Source organism: Triticum aestivum, chromosome 6A (assembly GCF_018294505.1).
Source record: "Triticum aestivum cultivar Chinese Spring chromosome 6A, IWGSC CS RefSeq v2.1, whole genome shotgun sequence".
NCBI lineage: Eukaryota > Viridiplantae > Streptophyta > Magnoliopsida > Poales > Poaceae > Triticum > Triticum aestivum.
In genome coordinates, this window is record NC_057809.1 from 367118587 (window position 1) to 367131517 (window position 12931).

At 45.5% G+C, this 12931-nt stretch overlaps 1 protein-coding gene across 1 annotated transcript; it reads right to left on the reverse strand.

Annotated features, from left to right (window-relative positions):
- Positions 1 to 7333: 7333 nt before the first annotated feature.
- On the reverse strand, positions 7334 to 8514 carry LOC123130631 (RNA-binding protein FUS). Its single transcript, XM_044550468.1, has 3 exons — positions 8395 to 8514; positions 8141 to 8219; positions 7334 to 7972 (listed from the first exon to the last, which is right to left on the reverse strand). The coding sequence occupies exons 1-3, from the start codon at positions 8398 to 8400 to the stop codon at positions 7467 to 7469; spliced, it is 591 nt and encodes a 196-aa protein (XP_044406403.1). The 5' UTR covers positions 8401 to 8514; the 3' UTR covers positions 7334 to 7466.
- Between the last annotated feature and the right edge of the window lie 4417 nt (positions 8515 to 12931).

Consider the following 12931-nt stretch of genomic DNA (forward strand, 5'->3'; position numbering starts at 1 on the left):
TCAACTTGTGTGTCTATGGGGTGCCCCCTGGCCAAGTATATAAAGGATGGAGGGAGGAGGAGGCCGGCTCTCATAGGGTGCGCCCAAAGTGTGGAGTCCTACTAGGACTCCCAGGTCCTAGTAGGATTCCACCTCCCACATGGAATAGGAAAAAGGGAAGGGAGAAGGAGAAGGAAGGAAGGGGACGCCCCCTTTCCCTAGTCCAATTCGGACCAGTCCATGGGGAAGGGGCACAGCCAACCTTGAAGCCTTTCTCTCCTTTCCCGTATGGCCCATTAAGGCCCAATACGAATTCCCGTAACTCTCCGGTACTCCGAAAAATACGTTAATCACTCGGAAACTTTCCGATGTCCGAATATAAGCCTTCCAATATATCGATCTTTACATCTCGACCATTTCGAGACTCCTCATCATGTCCCCGATCTCATCTGGGACTCCGAACAAACTTTGTTCATCAAATCACATAACTCATAGTACAAATCGTCACAGAATGTTAAGCGTGCAGACCCTACTGGTTCGAGAACTATGTATAAATGACCGAGACTCATCTCCGGTCAATAACCAATAGCGGAACCTGGATGCTCATATTGGTTCCTATATATTCTATGAAGATCTTTATCGGTCAAACCGCATAACAACATACGTTGTTCCCTTTGTCATCGGTATGTTACTTGCCCGAGATTCGATCGTCGGTATCTCAATACCTAGTTCAATCTTGTTACCGAAAAGTCTCTTTACTCGTTCCGTAATGCATCATCCCGCAACTAACTCATTAGTCACATTGCTTGCAAGTCTTATAGTGATGTGCTTTACCGAGAGGGCCCAGAGATACCTCTTCGATACACGGAGTGATAAATCCTAATCTCGATCTATGCCAACTCTACAAACACCATCGGAGACACCTGTAGAGCATCTTTATAATCACCCAGTTACGTTATGATGTTTGATAACACACAAGGTGTTCCTCCTGTATTCGGGAGTTGCATAATCTCATAGTCAGAGGAACATGTATAAGTTATGAAGAAAGCAGTAGCAATAAAACTGAACGATCATTATGCTAAGCTAACGGATGGGTCTTGTCCATCACATCATTCTCTAATGATGTGATCCCATTCATCAAATGACAACACATGTCCATGGCTAGGAAACTTAACCATCTTTGATTAACGAGCTAGTCAAGTAGAGGGATACTAGGGACACTCTGTATACTATGTATTCACACATGTACTAAGTTTCCGGTTAATACAATTCTAGCATGAAAAATAAACATTTATCATGATATAAGGAAATATGAATAACAAATTTATTATTGCCTCTAGGACATATTTCCTTCAGTAATGATGTTATATTTATCCATACTTCTGTAACTACAAAAATTCTGAAATGGACAACATAAATAATATGTATATCAATATTATGTAAAGGTTTCAGCAATTGATTCATGTTCCAGTAAAAATCATAATTCAAGCACTGGGCGCAAAGATTTTTGCTTTGCACATCATCAATTCTACTATCATCTAAATCATCCCAAAGGCTTTACTTGGCACAAACACTTATTAAAAGAAAAAAGCACAATCATTATAGTAGCAATAAAAACAAAAAATAAAAGTAAAGGTAACTATTGGGTTGTCTCCCAACAAGCTCTTTCTTTGTAACCATTAAGATAGGCTTGAGATTTCTATGATGCTCACATAAAAGACAATAATTGAAGCACAAAGAGAGCATCATATAGCATGTAGTTGGCATATCTAATTATAACCCACTTCCTATGCATAGGAATTTCATAATTAAACAAATTATCAAACCAAGCAATATTTAGCATATGCAAGAAAGAAGGAGGAGGCATTAATAAATTCAACATCAAGATAGGTAATTGAGTAACATGAAGATATATACCATCATTTCCTCTCTAAAAATAATTACATGTAGGATCACAATCAAATTCAACAATATAGCTATCATATAAAATATTCACTCCATGATCCACATGCATGCAAGTTTTATAATTTTCCAAGATAGTGGGATTAATATCAACTAAAGTCATGACCTCTCCAAACCCACTTTTAATATTAATAGCATTATGACCGTCACCACAATAATGATCATTAGCACAATTGACTTTCATGGAATTCACACTAACAACATTGCAATCATGCTTTTCATTCAATAAATGCGTCCCAATAGCATTTTCTTTTATAACTTCTTTATTTTTAGCTATTGGTTTACAATAAGCAATAAGTTTGAAAAGATTACCAAGTGGATGAGGATCCATGTCTTTTTTGCTTTAATTTTATTTTCTTGAGTCAACATGAAAGAGAACATAAGTAAAGCAAGCAAATAAGGTGTGTATGTGTGTAGGTACCTTATTTGTTTGATGAAGTTTCCCTAGGAATACCTCCAGAAATTCCTTCTGGTACTTATGATTGCATTGGGATTTCCCCAAAGAGTAAGGGTGAAATAGTATAGTAGCAGAAAGTATTTCCCTCAGTTAAGAACCAAGGTTTACCAAACCAATAGGAGATCCACACAAACGACCTCTAGGAGTACCTACACACATAGCAAATACTTGCACCCAACGCAGGCAAAAGGGGTTGTCAATCCCCTTGTAGTCGTCAATTGCAAGGCTTAATCCTGATAGTGGGAGATATATAAATGTGAAAACTAAATAAATGTAAGTAAATTGCAGCAAGGTATTTAGGGTTTTAGCAATATGATTTAAATACACTTGGGGGGCATAGATTTCACTAGAGGCATCTCTCTCAAGAACATAGCAAACAGTAGGTACACAAATTACTATTGGGCAATTGATATAAAAACACACAGTTATAATGTTATTCATGGCATGATAAGTACATAGCCATTACGTCCGTGACAAGTAGACTGAAACAATTCTGCATCTACTACTATTATCCCACTTCGATAACGCTTCTATGCTTGCCTCTTTACATATTAAGTTCATGACAAACAGAGTAATGCATGAACTATGATAATGTAGACAGAATAGGACCACCCAATATGATCAAAACCCATCGTTTTACCCTTAGTAGCAACAATCCGAACACACGCCTCACTAAAGATAAATTAATCTAGTTGGCCAAACCAAACGGATAGATCGGAGAGAAATACAAAGCTATAAAAATCACACATATTAAAGCTTACAAATAACTAAATTACTTTCAATGATCAGTCTGATCATAAATCCACAATTCATCAGATCCCGACAAACGCATCACTAAATATTACATCAAATTGATCTCCAAAGAGAACATTGTATTGAAGATCAAAACAAGAGAGGGAGACATCTAGCTACTGCTAAGGACCCTTAGGTCATGTGGGGAACTACTCACACATCATCATGGAGGCAACAAGGTTGATGAAGAAGGCCTCGGTGATCAATTCCCCCGCCGACAAATTACTAGAAACTGCCTCCAGATGGGATCGCGGAAGAACAGAGGCTTGCAAGAGCCAAAGAATTGTATCGTGGCTTCCTCTGTTAGTTTTGGAATATTTGGAAATTTATAGCACTAGAATTAGGTCAGAAGGGCCACGAGGAGCCCACAAGACATTAGGGGACACCTACTCCCTAGAGTGCGCCATGTTGTCTTATACTCTCCTTGTCTGGCTTTTGGTCCTTCCCCGAAGCTTGTAGGGTCCCTCATGGTCTAGAAAAAATCGTCAAAAAGTTTCGTAGCGTTTGGACTCCATTTGGTAGGGATTTTCTGTAAAAACAAAAACAAGCATAAAACAACAACTGGCACTAGGTTAATTGGTTAGTTCCCAAAAATGGTATAAATGGCATATAAAGTATATAATATTAATAATATAATAGCATGAAACAATCAAAATTTATAGATACGTCATAGACGTATCAGCCTCCAACGCATCCATCCTAGGCGTGCGCTGGAGGAGAACATAGCCGGAACCCGGCCGGAGTTCTGGCTACTCGCGCTGCCACATGCATGAACTTCCTCCCAGCCCACCAGTGCAGGTTCACACGACTTTGTCCACCAGGCGCACTGCTTTGCTGGAGGGGCAACGGCAACGTGCACCGACTCTGCTAGAGGGGAAACGACAACAAAGATCTCGTGACCATCCTCGACGCTCTTACCATCCATGGATTTGGAGAGGGGATTGCGAAGAGGAAGCGGGGATTTAAGACGGCCGGGGGTGGAGATTGGGGATTGGGGATTTCGGACTGCAACAAATCTGGTGTGGAGTGTGGGTTATTATCCATGAACGGTAGGGGTGGGACCGGAAAAATAGACTGACACACGCCGGAGGGGGTATGTGATGGCACGAGAACGAGGGACCGGAGAGTGTTATGTAAAGAACTGTAGAGGGTTACGTATTCGCGTGTATTTTTTTGAAAAGGGTGCATTTATTAACTCAAAATGTAGCATCAAGTGGATACAAAGCATAATGAGCAACGCCCGACCTCTGCATATCTAAGATGCACACAGCCAACTTGAATAGTCTGACAAAAATAAAATAAAGAACGAACATATCAGTAACAGAAGACTCGTATGACCGACACTATGCCTATGTTGAAGGAGGTGATGAACCGATCCGAAGATTATGCTGCCACCCATGTTTGGTCAAAACCTCCATGGCCACACGCTCCAACCGCATACACACCACCTTGAACAACGATTGGCACTCCATTAGGTGTAGCATAGACAACATATGAAGCGAGTGCGTACAACAGAAACTAACCTACAAAGGAGAGCAACTTTTGCTATCAAAAACCAAATCATTTCTACATAGCCAAAGCAACCATAACAAGCATACCCTCCCATCCTTATTAGTGCTTTTAACCTATTTGGGATACCGTCCAACCAACGACCAAAAATATTGGCAAAACTTGCAGGCGGATACAAATTAGACGCTACTTAGATGATTGGCCATGTAAAATGTGCAAACTTGCACTGAAAAAAGAGGTGTCTAATTGTCTCGTCATGAGCATAAAAACTACACTTCTTGCTTCATTGCCAGTTGCGGTAGACGAAGTTGCTTTTGGTTAGCAGAACTCCCCTCTGAAGATACCACATGAAGATTTTAACTTTTAGTGCAATCTTGGAGTTCCAAATTTTCATGTTATTATCCACTGGAACCTCTAAATGCGTGAGTGCACTATATATCGAGTCGACTGTGAAGGATCCAGATGTAGTAACACTCCAGTGAATCTTATTTCATCTTTGTGTCAAGTTAATCGACTCCAATCTGGATAAAAGATTTTTTCCATGACATAAGACGAGGGCCAATCAGATCCCACGAGAAAGCAATATCTGGCAGGGATGAGCTGATCACATGCGCAAGAGTATCATTCTTATGGCCAATAATGAGATACAAAGTTAGATATTATTCTCGGAGGCTCGCATTGCCTAGTCATTTGTCCTCCCAGAAATGAATCTCTGACCCATATTTTATCGTAAAAGATCCAAAACAAAAAAGATGTTTCTTTCTCGTCATTAGCCCAACACAAAAGTGTGAGTCACCGGGTTTCCAATAGGCCTGAGAGACAACTTTTTGGTCTAGATACTTATTACGCAGTCAGGATTGTCATACGCCATCCGCAGTTAGTAGTAAGTAGTCTGAATACTCATTTGCTAAGTAAGGCATTATTTTTGACCCGCAGGTCATGAATGCCAAGGCCACCTTGGTATTTCGGCCTACAAACCACGATCCATTTGCTAGTTTATACCTTTTCTTTTCACTATTTCATTTCCAAAAGAATCTGGGTCTGCAATAAGGTAGCCATTGTAAGACCCCTTTTGGGAGTTGGAAAAAAGAAAGCATATACAGAACCATATTTGTGAGGATAGAATTGATCAAGACCAGTTGTCTTACAACAAAGAGCAATTTGCCTTTCCAACTGCTCAATTGTTTCTCTAAACACTCCTCTACATGTTTTAACTCCATATTAGTGAGACAAGATAATGAATCGTAATTTCCAAATATTTAATCGGGCCTTATGCACAGTCAAACAAGTCAGCATAATCAGTTGCCGCCTCTTTGTCTTCTCCAAAGCAGAATAGTTTACTTTATGAAAGTTAATTTTGACCGACATTCGCTCAAATATTGAAAGAAAGAGTTTCAACTTTCGAGCCTTGGCCTGCCATGTTCCATAAAAAGAATCGTATCATCGGCATATTGCATAATAGAGAGGCCATCATCCACAAGATGTGTTACTACTCCTGCAATCTGACAATCCTGCTCGGCGTGATCAATCAGAATAGACAACATGTCAGCAACAATGTTAAATAACATTGGAGACATGTGGTCACCCTGACGTAATCCTTTTTTTGTCTGAAAATAATGGCCCACGTCATCATGGACTTTTACAACAACAAAACCTTGTATCCATTGGCGCCATTTATCGGAGAATCCTTTGGGCCTCGAAGGAATGACCATTTGACCTTGTCATTGGCCTTTTCAAAGTCAATCTTAATAAAAATTACTCCACTGATATTTTTTCGGTGCCTCTCATGCATGGTTTCATGTAGGATTACTACTCCATCAAGTATATTTCTTCCTTACATGAAGGCTGTTTGAGATGGCCGGACGACATGGTCCGCGACCGTATTCGCATGTATAGGATGTGTTTCTCAACTTGCGGGGACAAACTATAGTGCGCCAGAGAATTGGTGGACGAAACGTGTGATTTTCTCAAATTTCTCTATGGTCCATCTCACGTTCAGAAATTTCGTGCACACTGATGCCAACTTCAAAATTAGTACTCCCTAGCTAGAAGAAGCAGTTTACTTGACTTTGGGGAGGCACAGACAAACTATATCACATGGATTGGCCCCGTGGTAAAGTTGATAGCGCTGTGTCAATTGGGACTATTTCAGTGACAAAGATGTAGTTGGATTGCTGATAGATCTAATTAAGCTAGCTTATCTAGGATTGTTATCTTTATCATTGTATATCTCACTACTGATGTGCTAAATATCTAGGATGGTTCCACTTGTCATTCTAAATCTCACTACTAATGAACTTCAACCAACCCCTTTGGAAAGTCACCGGACTCAAAATGGCAGCTACTGCTGGGTTGCCAACGATTTGAAGTCCGGCCAAAGCTAAGAAACGACAGGTTAACATTTCCCTTTGAGTCGGAAAATAACGACGGCCGATTGGTGAGTACTGAGTAGTGACTTCTTGTGATTCTCCGCCTAATTTTACCTCTGGTTCAACAGCCCGAACGCAGTTAGCAAAGTTCAGATGAAAATGGAGTACGCGACTCTGATCATGATCGACAACACAAACTGAAGTAGCAACGTAATTAGTAATTACAGAAACATCTGACTCCACTTCAGACCATCAACAGGGCGACAACCAGCTATTTACAAGGTCGGCTACAACCTTCCAAACTGATGAAAAGAAGAACACTTTCATGAGAAGATCAATCTAGCTGTAACTGTAAGCGGAGATGGATGGATGTTGTGCAGGCCACGGGGTGGCGCCTGCTACTGTATGCAGCAGCCACCGGAGCCACTATCGCGGCGAGGCACCGAGCTGTAGCTGGTGCTGCCGCCGCCGCCACCGCCGGACGAGGAGGAGGAGTGCTCCATGGGGTAGTAGTCGTGCCTCTCGACCAGCGGCGAGTAGTTGCCCGGGTGGCTGCGCGCCACCGCGCGCGAGTAGCTGCTGCCGTAACCGTAGCCGTAACCGTAGCCGCCTTGCGCGGCCAGCGGCGACGGGTGGTGGTGGTGAGCGTACGGGCCTGGCGCCGCGCCGTACTGGTAGTGCTGCGAGCCGTTGTACGGCGACCGCCCCGGCGCCACTGCCCCCTTGGTCCCCGCCGGGAGCGGGAGCGACGACGCGCCGAACGTATCGAGCGTCCTCAGCTCCACGATCTCCGCGGCGCCCACCTTCTTCTTGAGGCTCTTGGTCAGCTTGTTGGAGTCCACGTCGTCGCCGATCACCAGCAGCAGATTCTTGTCGCCGCCGGCCAGCGTCACCGACTCCACCCCTGCATACTCCTCCCAAGTCCCAACCCAGTTAATCATCTCGTGCCAACGCTGGCTTGAATTAATTAACGGAAAAGCTTCGCGGGCAAGGAATGAATTAAGCTTCGATCTATCGTTATGGAAGAATCACAAATCTAAAAAGGAAGAAAGATGACCCAGCATATACGTACCGGTAGCCGTAGCTGCCACTTTCATGGCTTTGGTTTGGTATTTCTCCGAGTTCACATACATCCGAATGATGATCTCCTTCTGAAATTTGTTTATAGTTACGCAAATATGCAAAGAATAAATTGAACTCGATGTATTGAGAGATAAGACGATAGACAAAATCGTCCCAAAGAAGAAGAAGAAGAAGAAGAAGAAGCACATACAAACAAAAAGGTGAGTGTTTTGTTTCAAAAAACAAAAGAAAAAGAGTGCTTACCCTCATGGTTGTTCGCTTTGCTGCTCAACAGATGACGGAAGAAAAACAAATGCTGCCTCCAAGTACTGAAAGAACGAAGGTCATGTGTACTACTCATATATATACTCCCCCGTACACACTTCTAGACATGTACTGTATGACATAACGGTGCTGACACGACTCATATTTTCAGTATCAGTGAAAAAAAACGCTCTTATATTATAGGACGGAGAAAGTACTAGTACATAACATCATGTTTAAATGACAAGTCATGTTTAATTAGTAACCAAATCAAAGATCACCGATATAGTCTTAGAAAGACTAGTCATCGCCGATAAACAAAAGCCCCAAGTTCGAATATTTAAGTGGCCACTTTGGCTGGAAGACTTTGTCTCTCTTTTGTCGGTAACACTTCCATTAAAGCACCTTCTACTTCTAATAGACCATGAACAATAGATAGAGAAGAATCATTTTGAATGAATGCATCAGAAGCGATGCACTTTTTTTTTTCATCGGTTACAGGGGAAGACCAAAGATCTTGCTCATTAGAGGAAATTCAGTGGTTGACTTGGATATCAGGTGAGTTACATATTCCACGATGCCGAGATGTCAGGTGCAGGTGGTGATGATCATCTCTGGGTCGTGGTCGTGTGGTGGCCTCGTCGGCGGCGGATGCTGGGTGGCATGTCGTGCGACGGTCGCTGAATCTCTCCTCCCTCCTCCCTGGTCAGCTCTCCTTGTTGCCCGGCTCGTCGCCTTCCCCTTCGCTTGTGGCCTTGTCTTCCTCATTCGTGCTGTCGTCGGGGCGACAGCCTAGGGCACCAAGGTCCGATGCCTCGTCGACGTCCGCGGTTGGCGGGGCGGCGCCGCCGCCTGCGTCGGGTCTCGAAACCCTAGGGTCAGATGCTGTGTCGAGGCTGGCCCTGGTGGTGGGCCGGGATCTGGGCCGGGGGCTAGTGGGTCGGACTCTGCGACCGAGCTGGGCTTCTCGTCTAATTTTATGCCCCCCGATCCATTATGGTCCGGCTCAGTTGAGTGGGCCTCCTACTAGGCCTGTTGGCCAGCCCTCTACATCTAAGCCTGTTGGGGCCCGAATGGAAGGCTATATCTGTATAAGAAAGGGCTTGCTTGACCCCGATGTAGGGTTTCCGGCTTCTTCGTCTAACATCTGTCGCTACCCCTTCTGCATCCGCCATCTCATGAGATCTAAACCACCTTCCCCCTCCTGATTTCCTGTGCCGCTGCCATGTCCATGGACAAATCTCAGGCGTCCTCTTCGGAGGCTCTGTCTAACAGTAAGAGGGGTCGTGAGGGCTCATATGAGACAGGCCATTCGCCGGATCTGGAGTACGAGGCGGCGCTCCAGGAGAAGTTGGAGGCGGAGCGCGCTGTGCATGACCAGGTAGACCGCGACCGCTTGGCGTGGGCGGCTGGGCCGGAGTGGCTACAGCACGACGAGCGGGCGCGTGGAGGCCGCAGTCGGCCCTTGGGAAGCGGCTGCTGCTACTGTGAAGGCTCCCTTGCTGGGCCCTCGCCTGATCTCCCCCGCGGTCCGGGTAGCCAGGTGCAGGCAGGGCATGGGGGAAGCTCTGGATCTGGCGTTTTGGCTCGCCCCGGGGTCAGTCGGGGTGCGGGCGGCGATTAGTTTCAACAGGGCGGTGGCTACGGGCCTTCATCCTTCCCCTCCAAGGCGTGTAGCCTTTCTCCTCAGGACCCGGGCTCGTCCTCGACCGCGGTGGGCAACGACATCCTCCCCCTACCCCCTTCCCCAGGGCTTCATTCCCTCCCGGGGTACGGGCCCGATCGCTAGCGGTGGTGCTCCTTCTAGTTTTGCTACCCTGACTTGCTTCGTATACCACATATCTGGTCACTTCCAATCCCGGTGCAAATCCTCCCCCATTTTGTCTGATCTGTCGTATGGAGGGACACCTCAATGTTGACTGTGTTGATAGATGCAACTTCTCGTCTTTCAAGAAATTTGGTTTGGGTTTTCCTGGATGCTCTTTCTCTGCTCTGTATGGTGCTCTTGGTATGCCGATAATTGCCCCTGTTTCCTCTAATGCTGATGTGATTACGGTCATCTGTTCTCCTGTCCCTATTCAAGTGATCCCTGACGAGCCGAAGGAGTCAGGTCTTGAAGGTTGGGACTAGCAGATTAACCAGGTTCGTGAATCGGATTTTGCACTCACATTCCCAACTAAAGAAATCCTGAAAATGATGGCTTCTTTTTCCAGTTTCACGTTGCCACTCAACCAGGTTAAAGTTTGGTTAAAGCTACTATAGATGGGGCTAAACCTGTGTTGTCTCTGTCTGAAGTTTGGGTACTGCTCGATGATGTTCCCTCTGGTATGTGCAACACTCATTTGCTGATGTCCTTCATGGAGCTAATTGGCAAACCCTCTGTTGTCGAATGTTGATTCCATAGAGATGCCCGGTCCTGCACGCATGAAAATCTGGTGTTTGGATCCCGCCCGCGTCCACGGCTCAGTTGATCTTTTCCCTGTTTATGATGGCTACAGGATTCAGGTTCGGCTGGAGGGCCAAGCGGCTCAATAGGCTCTCAAACCCACGCCCCCTACCCCCAAGTCTTCCAAGCCCAACCTGTCTGATGGGGGAGGCAACACCGAGGCCGGCAGCAATGCCAATCCTTTTACCGCCTTGGAATGGGAGGCAATGGGGTCTGAATCTCATGGCCTCTTCGAATTTGGGGCTCTGGTTGATGATGGTGGGGTGACCAAGCAAGGGGGTGATCGATCTTCCTAGAAGGTCCCTATGGAATTGGATGGTTCCACGCCTTCCTCCGGGGCGTGCTCCAACATTCCTGCCCGCCCTGCTTCGCCCTCTTTATATGGTATTATTGATGTGCCACAGTCACAGCCCCCGCGCCCTCCTAGTCCCAGTAGTAAACCCAAGAAGTCTTCGGTCCGTAAATTCTCTGCCAAGAGTCGGGTGTCTCCTGGATCCAAGCAGTTGGGCTCGTGCATGTCTCAGCGCATGGAGGAGGATCTGTGTGCCGCTGCTACCTGGCTAGCAGTGAGGCTTCCTACCTGGCTGCGCGTTCCTCGTCTGCGCCATTGCGGTCTCAAGTGTCGACGACCAGGAAGGGCCTGTGCCGTCAGAACATTATCGTCCCCATCCAGGAGCGTGCGGAGTTCCCGGCCGCGGCTAAGGACCTCTGTCCTCCAGGTACTTCCACCCCATCCTCTCCGGTTCGTTTGGTTCTTCCCTCCGTGCACGATTCCCACCTATTTAATATTCTTTCTGATACTGGGGTGTCGGTTGATTGCAATGTTGGCTCCCCTACTTCTTTACTTTCTGTGATACTCCTAAATGAGGAGGCCCAGGCTGCTATTGCTAATGCCAAAGAGGCCTTGGCTGAGAAGGCTGTGACTGCCCACAGTGGAGCTGCTGGACCATTGGGGGAAGGTAGTGGCCTTGCCCCCGCTGCGACCAAGAAGGGGCGATCTAGTAAAGCTAAATCCCGTATAGCCCCGTGTAGGTTGAGGCTCCATATAAAAAACTTGTCTTTCAGATTAAAGCTTTATTTTGGAATGTTCGTGGTTTTGGTGCTAGGGCGCCGAGACCAGATCTGCGACTTGATTCATGAAACTAAAGTTGATTTGGTCGGTTTGTCGAAACTTCCAAAGCTCTCCTCGATCGCTAGTGCTGACCACTTCGTCTGGCGCTGCCTTCCGGCTTTTGGTCATCCAGGTGGTATTCTTATTGGGGTAAGGGTTGATGTGTTTGATTTTGTTGCTTTTGAGCATGGGTTTTTTGGGCTAGCATGGTGGTTTATCAAAAGAGCCTCAACGTTCTTTGGGAATTTATGGTGGTCTATGGACCGGCTGAGCACTCACTCTCCTTGCTTTTCTTGGACAAAATTACTGCTAAGATTGACTCTTTGTAACATTCCTCTGGTCATTGGTGGTGACTTTAATCTCCATAGGTTCCCCACTGAAAAGACTAATTCGAATTTCTCGTGGACTTTAGCTAATGCGTTTAATGATTTCATCACGGGTTGTGCTCTCCATGAATTACCAGATCTGGTTCGCATTTCACCTGGTCCAATATACGTTCGGTGCTCGATCGTGTGTTCCCGACCTCTCCTTGGGATCTGCTATTTCCTTGCGCGTTCCTAGCTATGTTTTCTCACGTTAGCTCAAACCACTCTCCACCCATTTTGGACTTGGGTTTCAATTCCACGACTTCGGTCTCTAGGTTCCAGTTTGATGCTTCTTGGTTTATGGTTGATGGTTTCGTTGACATGCTCTCTGCTAAAATTATTTCTCTACTTAATTCCCAAGTTCGTTCTTTTGGTCCTATGGATGTCTGGCATTTTTGTTCGAATGAACTTCGGAGATTCCTCAAGGGTTGGGGGCACAATCATGCGGCCGAGGCCCTTAAGTGTAAGCGCGACCTGTTGGGGCAGGTCTTGCGCTTGATTCTGAGTCTGACTTGGCTGGGCTCTCAAATGTCGAATGGAAAAAGCGGTATGATCTTGAAGCTCTCTTGTGCAACAACATCGGCAGAATGAGGTATATTGTAGACAGCGCGACAC